The sequence below is a fragment of the Ruditapes philippinarum genome, unplaced genomic scaffold (genome assembly GCF_026571515.1).
Source record: "Ruditapes philippinarum isolate M1 unplaced genomic scaffold, ASM2657151v2 ctg4268_1_1_1_1, whole genome shotgun sequence".
NCBI lineage: Eukaryota > Metazoa > Mollusca > Bivalvia > Venerida > Veneridae > Ruditapes > Ruditapes philippinarum.
Genome location: NW_026853275.1, coordinates 130,605 through 145,058, shown reverse-complemented (window position 1 = coordinate 145,058; position 14,454 = coordinate 130,605). Strand labels below are relative to the sequence as shown.

General features: G+C 30.9%; 1 protein-coding gene across 3 annotated transcripts in view; it reads left to right on the top strand.

Annotated features, from left to right (window-relative positions):
- The window catches only part of LOC132736353 (uncharacterized), a 36,105-nt gene extending 26,164 nt beyond the window's left edge, over positions 1–9,941 (top strand). For all 3 annotated transcript variants that reach the window (XM_060723466.1, XM_060723467.1, XM_060723464.1), the window contains exons 2-4: positions 5,517–5,695; positions 8,092–8,154; positions 9,092–9,941. In XM_060723466.1, the coding sequence (XP_060579449.1) occupies positions 5,527–5,695; positions 8,092–8,154; positions 9,092–9,528 (669 nt within the window). In that variant the 5' untranslated portion in view covers positions 5,517–5,526 and the 3' untranslated portion in view covers positions 9,529–9,941. The remainder of the gene's footprint in view (positions 1–5,516; positions 5,696–8,091; positions 8,155–9,091) is intronic.
- Positions 9,942–14,454: the final 4,513 nt, after the last annotated feature.

Genomic DNA, 14,454 nt, shown 5'->3' with positions numbered 1-14,454 from the left:
TATAATGCTTGTATCAAAAAGAATATATGTAATAGTAGAAATATATTTATTTATGATTATTTTGAAACTAGCACTTGTGGTTAAAAAGTCTTGAATCATTTAACTTATCTGTTTAAACACTTGAAAAAAAAACTTGCTAGAGTTTAAGCTGTTTGGATATGTATTTATTATTTTTCTTAAAAATATATCAATAGCATCCACATTATTGCACTAGCAATGTGTGTGATATAACTCTACCGAACTGTTTTTGCGTATTTTTGAATTTTTTAGTTTTTGTTTATTTGTACAATATTTGGCGTAATAATGTTTTGGTTTTAGATTTAGAATTTCAGATTCCGTTTATTTGTAAGTTAATTGTTGCGTTTAGTTTTAAATTGCAAATATTTCGATTAAAATATAAAGTATCTGAAATATTATATTACTCTATTAATATTTACTCTGCAATAATGACTGCAAACTTGAATTATTGTTTTTGTTATTATTATAATTTTATCATTAAAAACAATTTTTTTTCCGACACTGTTGAACGTCTGACTTCATCTTCTTTACGTACGTCTTTTTTCGGGCTACAATATAAACAATCGATTAAATATGTATCTCGTAATTACGGTTTGCTTATCTTGTATATATTTTTGAGATAATTTTGTTGAAATTACAAATCAAATAACGAGATAATGACAACAGTTAAACAGAAAACCATTGTAATAAGAAATTAATATTAAAACTTAAAGTTACATATGAGTATTAGGGTTCAAACTGCCTTTAACAGTTTTGACAGTTTGCTAAAACATTATCAATTTTGCTCATTTGGATACAGAATTTCACGACAATGATATTTTGTATCAGTTACGAAAATCATAGACGTTTGGCTTACACACTTTTAACCAGGGTTATTTCAAAACAGAAAAATGTATGATGTTAATATACACCATAAGTCTATACTCTTAAATTCAATTTAAACTTACAATAAGAAGAATAAATATGAATATAAAACAAATAATTTTATAGCATGCCTGTATTCAAGTATTTTACCGGCTCGCGATTTCTTTATCATTGTAATTTGCACAGTTCTTATTTTTTTTATTTTTAATATAGTATATAATATTACGCCAAAAGAAAACATATCTCATATTTTGCTCTTGTAAAAATGCGTCGGCAAATTAAAGGATGTGAATAGCAGAGGCGCCGTAAACAGAACTTTTTACCATACTTGTATTGAAGAAATTTATTGTAATATAAAAAAATATTTCTAGTTTAAATTTGAAAATGCATACACTTTGTTTGGGAAGTTGATAACATATTACTGATTAAATTTATTTGGTCTGTTTTAAAAATAACTGTCTATAAATGACACTATGTAATCTTAACATATCTTCTCCGTTCGTCAAACGAAGTATAATTATTTAACAACTTACAAGAGACTGTATGACAAGTATCATTATTTTCAAAAATGAAAATTCAGCGCCTAAATTTAGTAAGTTTCCTTGAAAATTATAAAACTGTTACTCCTAGCAGGAAAATAGTCAAACATGTTCTAAAAAAGGAAGGTTTAGGAAACATTTTTGTAAATATATTAAAAGTTTTTGAAAAAAATCAAAGAATAAACAACAACAACAACAACAAAGTAACACCACTTGTGTGGTAGGTTAAGTGACTGTTACCATTTGTTTCCTAGCAATAGTCAATTCGAAAATATTTTTAGAAGGACGTTATAATAGGTTTAGACAAGTGTCTAGAAGCCAAACGTCGTACGATAAACATTGTTTCAATATGTAATACAGGTTTTCTTTAAAGAATGCAACTCACCTTAGTCTCTTCTCTCATTATTACAATTGCTTATATTACCTATTAGAGTTGCACCCCTTATATTGTTATGTATGTAATATGACTGTTGTAGAAACGTAGTATCATATTTAATTGTCTATCTATGTTAAAAAGGTGTAAGAATAGAAAATCGATAAATGTCTTCTTATTATCAATGTAAACGACCAATATTTTTTGTTCAGTCATTTACGTACACGTGATTACTGAAAAACCCTCAAACCTCGATTAAAATATTTCAGGTAGTTTTAATGTTTACCATTTTTTCCATTTGTTCATATGTTTGTTGGAATAGCCTTTTTTGTTGAAGATATATTGCTTGAAAATTATGTACAATAAAGTACATAAATAATACCCTGTTTAGACCAGCTAAGTCTATTTAAATTAGGTTTCGTAATAGTTGTTTGCTTTATGACATTTTCATTTTTCCATCTATAATTCCAAGGACGTCATTCATTTATCATGTCCTTTTTATGTTTATAGTAAGTCAATTGCTGATCGTATCATGAGTTTTGCATCATACAAATGAAATGGAGACATTAAGAAAATCCTATTCCATTTCATGATATCATATACCATCACGGAGTACGTATAATGTGCTTTGTACTTAATACATATTCATGAGTCTATTACAATTACAGACTTTTAGATATTGTTGATGGGCCATATTTTAGGATAGACAGAATTTAAATGAGACTCTAAACTAACGGAAAACCACAAATTACCTAATCACAAAAACAGACACGCAATTAAGTCACATGGCTGCAGGGAAATTTAAATGATATATTCATACATTGATATTCGGTACTATTGAGGTTATACGTAATAAGATATTAACTATAAATGATTAATAATACGTTATGAACTATATAAGTTTAAGTCACTTTAAAGTAAATATTTTCATTAATGAGCTATCTTGGGCTTTTGAATGTCTTTGTATATTGTTGAATATTTCACCTGTCTTTGCAAATACATATAAACATTTTTTGTTCTATAATTTTTGCACAATTTAAAATAAAATTGAACACAGTTATAGCAAAATTAAAAATCCTACCTGTTCACCCGCCTTGAACATTTGGATAGCCATTATGTTATTTTAAATTATTTTTACTACGAACTACACACGAAATTGTGTCAATACATTGTGTAGTCTTGTTATTAAGCTTAAGTTAAATTTATTTTTGTATGTCAATTCTAAACATATGGTATGAATTATGTATAATACAGCGATAATAATGATTAAAATATCATATGTCTGTCAATTTTTTATGTTTGAGAAGATTCTTTCCTTTTTTAATTTTTCCTTCGAATATGAAGTTTGTTGTATCTCTCTGTTTTATCTATTGAGGCAGTATTTTTATAATTTAGAAAGTTATTTATCCTTAGCATTTTTTTCATTATAAATCAAGAGGGACATACGATGTGCGCGGATCCCCAACTTTCTGATAGCGCAAAAACTTCATCAACCGGTATTCTGAACATAATCGAGTCATTAAAAACGATCAGAATTGAATGAATTTAGTTTCTTTTGCAAAAAAATGTGCTTACATCTAGATTTTGTATTGCAAAATGCCTTGTCACAACTTTTCCCTTTCTCTTCAGTAGTTCACGTTAATGCGATTTTGATTCTGGATACTGCGTACGCCCGTCGTTGAAATGTTATAGAAATTGGGAAATTGTCAATAAGAAATTTAGTTTTATACGACTGGGAGTAAGTTTATTGTAAAATCTGTTTCAAAAATATAATTTAATTCCGTGTTCTTTTTCCTGTGTACGAAAAATGACTTAAAACCAACTATCCACAGAAAATCGACATATGAAACTGCTAACACTTTCAAAAACATCAAGGACCTGATTTAATTAAGTTTACCCTTTCTCTGTAGAGAAAGCAGGTTGCAGTGGCGAACTAAGAAAAAAATCAAATCTTGTATCTCCTTTCGGAAAGAATTGTTGAAAAATCTACATCCTAGAAAAGGTTTAAATGTATAGACCGGAATTTAATATTTTTCATAAAATTTGTTTAAAAGTTATGTAGTCGGATGTTTATTTCTGAGTATTATCATCAAGGACCTTAATTAAGGGTCAGTTTTATGAACGCAAGTATATATTAAACAAAAACATCACGAATAAAGAAAGAGAACGAGAGAATATTCAGGTATATATCATCATATGGGTAACATAGAAACCTGTACAATCACAAATACAGGAAGGCAATGATCATTTTAAATGGTTTAAGAAAATTAAGTTGAAAACAAAATAAATGAAAAATTGAATTGTACAATTTCATAAAATTGTTTGAAACTAAAGGTAGAAAATTCTTCAATTTAGTTTATTTTTTCAGTATAATTGTAATTTTTTTTTACTTTTCATGTGTTTTGTTATGCATTATTGAATAGTTTTTTTTACAAGTTCAGTTTAAACAAAGTGGTCGTAATTGCGTGGTGATTTCAATAGTATTGTCAATATCATTAAGTAGTTTATGACTAAAGTCTGTTTCTGTCAATTAAAAACATTGTGTATTAAAACCTTCAAATTCTACATGTTATTCTTAATCTGATGAGAGCATATTAATATGATTCTGGAGAAATTCAATATCAAAGATTTGACTCTAATTTTACGAAAATATCGTCCGGAATTCAGATTTAAGAAGTTCCGGAATTCAGAAGTATTATATAAATAGAAAAAAGAAGGGAAAATTGGGACCGAAAAAATGTTCGGATTTTAGAAGTTTCCGGATTTCAGAAATACCAGTATTTGGAAGTTACACTGTATATGATAGGTTATAAATAATTTGACAGGCTATATGTCCCCGTATAACATTTTTTGTGAATATAAATTTAACCAAAGCCACCAGACGAGGGTAATATTGCAAACAACCATTTATATACGGCCATATAACCTTATTAAACATTATTTCGTCATAAATTTTTAAGAGCGTGTATATAAACGTCACTATTATCCAATAAATAGCGACAATACAAGCGTGCAGAATAACGCCAAAATTATAAATTCTCGTTTTGTCGCACTGTTTTTATCGTTCCTTCGTTACTTCGTGTCGGCACGGTACAAAAGCTACACCACGACAGAACGAAAATATGAAAGCGCCGATACAATATTTTAATGCGACATCACGAAGATAAAAATATCGTACTGTTGCCCCATATTCGGCGTGTTGGCGTCCTGTATTTGGCGTCATCTCGTTCCGTCCTTTACATTCAACGCATCGTCTGCGCAGAAGGTGACAGCACGCCAAAACGACATTAACATTACTACATATAATGTGGCATATCAAATAAAATTCAAGAACATAAGCTCATTTTGTGTTTCCATAATAGTTATTTGAGTTCCGAATAAGAAATACTCGTATCTAAAATTCAATAATCGTTTCATCGCTCTTAATTAATACACTATGAATTTATCATCTTGATATTTATATAATAAAGTACATAAAAGAGTTAAACGGGTTGAGTAGGAAGCTTAATATATCTGTTTAATACTCTTTCGGCTTCTCGCTCAAATCGGGTAAGGCAACGCAAAAATACGATTTTCAATTTATTTCTTAGCAATACTAGCCTTAGTACAATGTATATTTCTTTATCATTTTTAAATATATTTATGTTTAGAGTGTCCTGGCTGGTCTTTGTAAGCATTTTAAATTTAATGGTTTAGACGTAAATCGCAAATTTTATTTTCAGGTCTTCAACGATGTTATATTGGTTGATATATGTTGTTTTGGTGATGAGAGTTGCATGTTGTAACGGCCAGCAGGATGATGGTTTAACTCTAGAAGAGTTACATGCCAGAATAAAAGATCTCGAAACTACTGCCAAACTCCTGCTTAGAAAACTTGCACAAGAACAAGCTTCAAATACAGGTATACTAGTTTTCTTCTCCAAGCTAAGCCTATGTCTGTAGGAAGAGGATCATATTTATAAGCCTCTTGTTTGGTCCTCAGACGATGCGAATTTTTTTCTTCAGGATCGCATGTCTTTCACAGATGTTTAAGAAATCTGTCGGATTAATAGTATATCACTTGCATCAAAATGGGTTAAAACTGGCAACTTATCAATGAAGGCCAGTAAGGTTGACGGACTAACGAGATATAACCAAAACATGTTCACTGTTGTACAGCGTTCACCGGAAAGAGCCCCTGAAACATCGAAAACGAAAGTAAAACGGTATACATCGAATTCACCCGAGGTAATGTTTCAACATATTACTCCATCATAACCTAATCGATTTTTCCAAACTAAATAACTTTGTGAAGCTGAATATGTCTGGTTATAGAGCATTATTTCCTTTTTCTTGCAAATTTGCTAAGAGAATCTTGTCTTTTGTACAGTGTCTAGCAAGAAAAACAAGTTTTAGTGAACTGGAGTAGTATTTTAATGAACAAGGATTAATAGAATGTGTCCGGTGTCTTAGTCCCATATATTTTAAAGTTTATAGTCTTTTATGAGCTGACAGTTATTCTGATGTAATGAATGACACAAAGACGTGAATGTTAACTTATATAATTACTTAAATTTATACTATAACATGGGAATGTGTCATTCAATGTAACCATTTGCTTTCTAACAAAAACAGTAGGACACGATTTGGATCAAAAACAAATCTAGTCAATGCATGTATTGTTTATAGTATGTTTTTGTTATTTTTTTATTATTTTTGTGAAATGAGGCTGGCAAATAACTTGAGATTTGACACTTCCAAAGGAACAGAAACACATGTCTACATACCCTAACAAACTAAATCTGACCCAAATGAATCAACACAATGTTGGACGAACTTAAGCAAATAAATAAGATGATAACTTTAGGTGATAACCTTATTACTTCCCCATATGAGCAATACAATATGGACACATTCACACCAAATGCCTTCGTAGAAATGAGTCTTATGAGTTATCTCAAGTTATCTTAGAAGAATGATATAGAAGTGAGTCAGGCCAACTATTAGTGACATAATCACATAATGCAATTTGATCTGTTCTATATCATTTGCTGAATCCCACACTCTTGCTTTTTAAATGTAATTTGTTGTAATGTTTATTACAAATGTATTGTACATTTTTTATGAAATAAACAAAATTGCTTCAAGAGTTGGCTGTGTTTGAAATGTTCTAAAATGTACAGTTATTTGACTATACTTATTATTGTTTTAGACAAATTATACAATTCTACTGCAAAGTTCTACTATTTTGTAATGAAATAAGGTCTTCTGAGTTTTATATTTTTCCAATTGACGTTAAGGCACATATAAACATTTGTCTAGCAGAACGGAAACGGGCTAATACCATTAATATTCATGATACGGATATACAATTTAGTGTTTAAAACTTTCTTATTTAACATTATTCATTCTTTGAAAAATATTAAAATGTTTCACTGTATGATCTCTGCATCCGACATCGATCGCTTTTCCTTCTTCAGCGTACGTATATGCTCGGAATTTTTTGTGCAGAAAATAAAATTCGTTCCGTACACTCGCTAACAGTTTTCCATCTACACCCCGTACAAAACTGTGCTAGACTATGTGCACAAGACATGCCTGCTTTTCGCAAATTTTGCTAAAAGCAGCTCGAGTTTATGATTGACCACTCAAATACAAGTAAAGGGAAGGTTATGTTTTGTAAAAAAGACAGATTTTGATAAAGAAAATGCGTTTTGGTTTTGATTTAATGGTGGGTATCAACATCGTTCGCAAATGTCAGCAAATACGCTACAATTTATCGCCAATGTTGCAAAAGGTATTCAATTTGCAGAAAAAGCAAATACTTCTCAAAAACCAGATGTTTTTAGCTTAAAAAAAATTTTAGTTTGGAAAAATCGATCAAGTTTTGATGGAGAATTTTTTTAATCATTACCTTGGGTGAATTAGGCGTACACCTTTTTACTTCCGTTTTCGATGTTTTAGGGAGCTATTATCATACCAAATAGCTGAATCAATTAAGTTTCTGGTATATTGAAAATATTTAGTTCGTTTAAGATTGCTATCCGGTGTTATGTATTATATTTACTGATTTCCGCATGGAACCATTTTTCCTTGTGGTAAAAAAGTCCCTTTTTTGTTTAGTTTTAAATGAGGAATAGCTTAATTGCCCAAGCGCTTGGTATGCATGTACTTTTTACATGTTGCAGTCTTTATGAGTTGGACTCATTACTGTTGATTTCACACATTTTTGTGTAGATATAAAGGTGTCAATTACCTTTACAATTTTGCTAATGTCAAGGTGCAAATGTTAATTATGAGCTTTTCTTTTTTACTTAGAATTTGGAACAAATCTATTACCTAATGTGGAGAAGAGAGGCTATATAGATTTGTTGTATACAGGTAGGTTTCTTTATGAAATGAACTTAAAATTAAATCAGTTTAAAGGGCGGTTTTGTAAATTAAATAAATATCAACCTCTTTCACAAACAGTATGCACATAAAATCATTGATATTACTGAGGCTTATCTGCCTGCATTTGGGGAACTGTACATGTTGGAAGGGGCAGTTTTTCCTTCGATTTTCCTTAAAAGGGAATTTCAGGTATTTTCAAATTATATTTAGCAATAAACGAACTAGTTAATAAACTTTATTGAACATTCGACAAACCAATTAACTGTTTTGTATCTATGTTTCGATCAAAAGGGGAATTTTGCTTGCAAATCGGGGTAAACTTACTTTTTGGCTTGCAAAATGGTGATCAATATCGGCACTCAAATAAGAGTCCGGTAATTTTAACATTCCATCATCATCATGGGTAGTCGGCACCTGGTAACCTACACGTCCATCTGTCCTTCTGTCCGTTCGTCGGTCTCCTCGTCAAAAGCTACTTAAACAATTTAATCCACACATTTTATGAATGGTCATTACCAAGTCTAGTTGTGCATATCGACGGCATTACGTAGATCTCTGATATATGTCAGAGGAATGGGCCTTGAATGCACATAAGGTTTTGTCCTGACTAATTCACTTATAATACAAATGTAAATTCAGTGAAATTTAAAGAATTGATCGACACCTAAACTACTTTCGCTTAATTAATAAGTTTTCAGTTCTTCATGAATGACAAAAAGTTTGTTTGTGATCACCGATCGCTCTTAATTATAAAATGCATATATTTTACGACCCAGTAATGAACAAGTATTTGACTAATATCAGTTTAAAAATGTTGACAAATCTGATAATATTAACTTAATGAATGTTTCGTTTTTAATAATTATTTGTATAATTTTGATATAATAGGAAATAAGTGCGTAAAATATGTTTTCCTTTTATACAGGAGGCGAGGTAGGCTTTCACTCAACATTATACAACGCCGTGTCCGTAAACACGGGCCAGCATATACCATTTAAAATAGACATCACAAATATTGGCATAGCATTTGATGAGAGGTCATCAGAATTTATATGTTTACGTTCCGGGACTTATATATTCGCACTGACCATTGCATGTGAGAGAGGAAGCTATGTTGAAGCCTATCTTGAAATAGCCAATGAATCACGCGGCAAAAAGTACCTTCTCAACAGTGTATGTGATCATAGAGAGAGAACAATACTTGGTGAACGATTATATTGTGGGTACAGTCAAAATGGCGGCACGACAGTTGTTTCATTACAGGAAGGTGATGTTGTTGCTGTGAAATCGGATAAGTCAGGAAAACTCGCCGGTAGTGGACTTTCAACGTTTTCCGGATACCTTCTACGTTCTTCAGATTAAGAAACAATTTTTGTTCATAGGGATCTTTAGATCATTTAGGATGTAGGGGCTTTATACCCCCATGCGTTTATCAATAACAACAATTTTGTTGTTTCTCAAAACATGAACGAGGGCGCTTCTGATATTTTTGTTTACACACATAAACTTATCGTTAGTGCAGCACTTAGATTAGCATATATCACTTTCTTGCAGCAAAACATAAGCAATAAATTATTTGCACACATGTACTTCTTTAATTGACGTATACTGTGCTAGTTAAATCATTTTAATTTATTTGCATTTGTGTTAATTAAAATGCTACTGTTACAAAAGAATGATGTATACGTAAATATATTTGAAAAAAGATTGTAAAATGATTGTAAGTAAACTGAAAATGGTTATAATAAATGATGAATAAAAATATAATTACGATATTCTTAGTTCACACATATGCTCGTATTCTCCTCAAACAAGACCGACGAAGACACGTGACAGAATGCAACAGGTGGAAAAATAGACAATACTGTCGAAAACGACAGACTCGAGTACGTCTGTCTGATTGTAATTATGATTATTTATTATTTCACAGCTACCGTCAGGTCACAGATACAAATTCACTTCTATCATTTTAGAAATTGTTCAGAATTTAGAAAACCGAAGAAGAAATGCGATGTTATCTTGTAATATCGTTTATTCTCAACATTGGTGTTTGATTTTTTAATTAATGCCGGAATATTTACTGTTTTAATTGTATTTACTAGAAATGTCGTTACTTTCTTCAAATTGTTAACGCTTTGTAAGTTACAGTAACTTCCGGAAACTCTGACGTGGGTTATGTCGCTAAAACATGATGGCGACGTTAACGAAACATGACTTTTTCCGCCAGAGAAGAAAATTTTTCAAGTTCTTAAATGTTAAGATTGTTTATAATTCTTATAGAAATAGTACTACACAAATCTTATATGATATAGATATTTTAACAAATAGAGGAGAGCATAAGCTGTTTTTTACTCTTTACTCAAATTCAAATGCAATGTATAAGTATGTGTATTGTAATTGTGTGCATGTTTTCATTTCGAAAGAAAAAATATTAAAATAAAAAAAACTGGCTGTTATATAGAATATTCTTTGCAATTGTTTGATTTTAAAATTTCCTTTCTTAATGGAACTTCCATGTAACAAACCTTGTATGTATATGTGGCAAGTGTTGTCTGCTGTTATTACGCTTTCTTGTCATCGTGAGCTTTTAGGTGACGTGGAGCTACTTCTGAATTGGTATTAAAATTTGACACTTTCGAATAGGTATGTGGAGTTAGATTTTTCCTAAAACATGCTTTTAATCTACGCTTTAACACTAGAACAATAAACAAATATTGTATCGTTCTCATTTAATAGATCTAATAAATGTAAATGAAACTAAGTCGTAGTTAATAAACTTTATTGAACATTCGACAAACAAACTAACTGTTTTGTATCTATGTTTCGATCAAAAGGGGAATTTGCTTGCAAATCGGGGTAAACTTACTTTTTGGCTTGCAAAATGGTGATCAATATCGGCACTCAAAAAACATCTGTCCTTCTGTCCGTTCGTCGGCCTCCTCGTCAAAAGATACTTATACAATTTAATCCACACATTTTAGGAATGGTCATTACCAAGTCTAGTTGTGCATATCGACGGCATTACGTAGATCTCTGATATATGTCAGACGAATGGGCCTTGAATGCATATAAAGATTTTCGGGCACATTTTGGTGGATTCAATTTCAATTTCCTTGTAGATGATGACAATCTTGTTCTTTCCACGATAGATCTGCATTCGTCGATCCTCATTTTGTCTCCATCTACCTGACCTGGAACAAATTTTAAAGATGTTTGTATTCTGCTTCCTACTTACAAACCAACTGCTGGATAATTATATTAAAGTTGTTGCTTATATGCAATCTTTGGAAGTATGTGGTACTATTAGCATCACTCCGTTGACAAATTAGGTATGTTAGGTTAGTTGGTTGGTTAGTTGGATCGTTTGACGACGCACTAACACAGCGCCAAAAAAAAGATGATTTGAGCTAACCTCCGATGTTACATACTTAAAAACAACACCAGAAATCAAAACCACCTCCCCTGCTGGAGCTATGAGATGCATATACTCTAGTTAGTTATATTAAAGTTGTTGCTTATATGCAATCTTTGGTATTTACATCACTCCGTTGACAAATTAGGTATGTAAGGTTAGTTGGTTGGTTAGTTGGATCGTTTGACGACGCACTAACACAGCGCCAAAAAAAGATGATTTGAGCTAACTTCCGATGTTACTTAAAAACAACACCAGAAAACAAAACCATCTCCCCTGCAGGAGCTATGAGATGCATATTCTCTAGTTAGTTATTCGAACTCAAACGATCATACAGAGATTAATGGTTTCTACAATTCGTATGATTCGTATGATTCGTTTTATCATTAAACACAACCCCTTAGCCCCAAGGGGCGTAAGATAAAAGAAAAATCAGTTTTACATTTTTCTTTTCATCATTATATTTTTATACGATACTACAAATGTCTGGATATATTTTAGTCATTTATAAAAAGAAATGCTTTGAATTTAAAATTTAATAGGATTTTGGTTTTCAAAAAAAAATGAAAGGGGTGGCTTTCCGTAGTGATTTGGTAAAGGGTCATTGATTAAAACCAATTTTCCCCTTTTTACCGCTTTTTGGGTTGGGAATCCCGCCAGGGATTTTTTCTTTGGGGAAGCTATCCCAGCAAAAAACGGAAATATGTTTTTTCTGATCAGGTCCCCTTCGTGCCTAAAATTTGTTTGCTGGGGAAGGGGGCACCCGGGGGTTTTTCCTCCCCAGGTTTTAAAAGGGTCGCCAAAAGGGCCCATATTTGTGTCGGTGTGACTTTTAAACCCAAAATAAAAACAAAAAAACCCCATGATATTGAAGCTTTTTAAAAACCTGATATAAGGTTTTTAAATTTCCTTTTTGAAGATGCACCCCCCACAGCGCATATCAATTGTTTAAAGGGTTGTGTACGCTTTTTCAAATTTTGAAAACTCTTTCCTTTTTTTTTAAAAACTGAAAATAGAAATTAGCTATACTCTAAATGTACTACATATTATCGCAAATGACAATTCATTTAAACTAATTGTTACGACTTCTTCTTATGCATACAATTATGAAATGAAATTATTTTTCTATTATTTTTTTTTGTTTTGGAAGAGAAAACGTTTTCCAGACGGAATTCGTCATAAATAAACATAAAATAATTAAAAACATTTAATAGACCCCACTTGTCTAAAATTGTAAGAAAATATTATGCAAATATCATTATAGACACAATATATTTTTCGAACAGGAACATATGACACATTATTTTTTAAATGTTTACCTTCCAAGGACTTCCTATTATCTTTATTTTGAAATAGTCGTTTTCATCCTCTTCTAGCCCGCTCGGATTTTGCAGCGTGCTTTTCACCCGCACTTTCATCACTGTTAAAAATGTTGAATAAAGTAAAACAGATGTTTCAAAATTTAAAATTTTATCATTTCATATTAAGAAAAAGGGCGATGGGGGGGGGGGCCCAAATTTTCGAAAACCTTTAATTTTTCCAAATTCCGGGCCAAAGGAAAAAGAAATAAAAACGGGGTTTTTTGCTTTTTTTTAAAATTTTTGTCTTTTTACGTTTTTTTAAGTGATTTTTAAATTGCTTTTTCTTTTTCTTTTAAAATTTATTTTTATTTTTTAACTTTTTGCTTTGGGGACTTTAAAAAAGCGGGCACGGCCCCCAAAGGATTCAGCTTTTTTTCTAAAAAATTTTGAAATGATTTGATTTTATATTTTTGAAGCCCCCAAAAGGGAAGGAAGTCAAAATCACCCAAGGGGCACTTAAAAACGAAAAAATTTACCAAAAAGGGGTCAAATATTAAAAAAAGTCTTTATTTGCGTTTGTTTAAAGGGCATTGGGACTTTGAGTTAAAAATTTACTGAAAAAAATTCAGTCTTTTAATCGAAAAATTTTATGAAAAATATTATTTGCATTTTTTTTTTTTTTCCTTACATCGGGTTAAAATTTTCTAAATTTGTTTTTATTAAAATATTTGACTCTCTAGAGGATGTGTTTTAAAGGGTTTACCTAAATTATCTTGACAAAATAAACCTTTGTATGTTTTGGAAATGAATCGCGTCGAAATTTTTGTATATTTTTGAAATTGATGGATTTATATCTCAAGGGGGTCAAATAAGTAAATTTACATTTAGCATTTAGCGTTTTTTTTGGAATTATTTTTAATGAAAATCTTTTTCCAAAATGTGGACATCGAGAACTTCCCAAAATTCGGGTCCCCAAATATCGTGTTTTGATACGGGGTTAAAAAACAGGAACACGAATATCCTATATGACATAATGCTGCAAGCACAAAACATCCAAATAGAAGTTTTACCTTCATGTTTGAAGCAGAGAATGCTATTAAATGAACAGATTCTTACAAACGATTAAATCTGCAAAACATTCAATCTGTTACACGAATTTGTTTCTCAGAAAGTATTATTTTTATTTTTTGCCAAGATTTTAGTAATCCGGATTTAGAATAACTGCCATTTTGATAGTTTTATTGAGGCATATGTCACATTTTCTATGGTATTTGCATATAATATGTAAATTTATTAATACGTACGTGTATATATTTACCACGTAATTACGTAATTTTCTTATTAGTTTTATATAGTATAACACATTAACTTAGCATCTGTAAGAAGCATTAACAGCATATAAGAAAGGAACAAGACATAAACAGGACAAAAATACTGGTGCAGATAAGAAACCTATTACCATATATTCAGCTAATCATATAAGCGAATTACGAATACTTTCTATTTGTTTCAGAAAGTTTGTATTACCATAAGTAAGTTCGTCTTAATTTTTCATGTGAACATATGGTTGGCGAT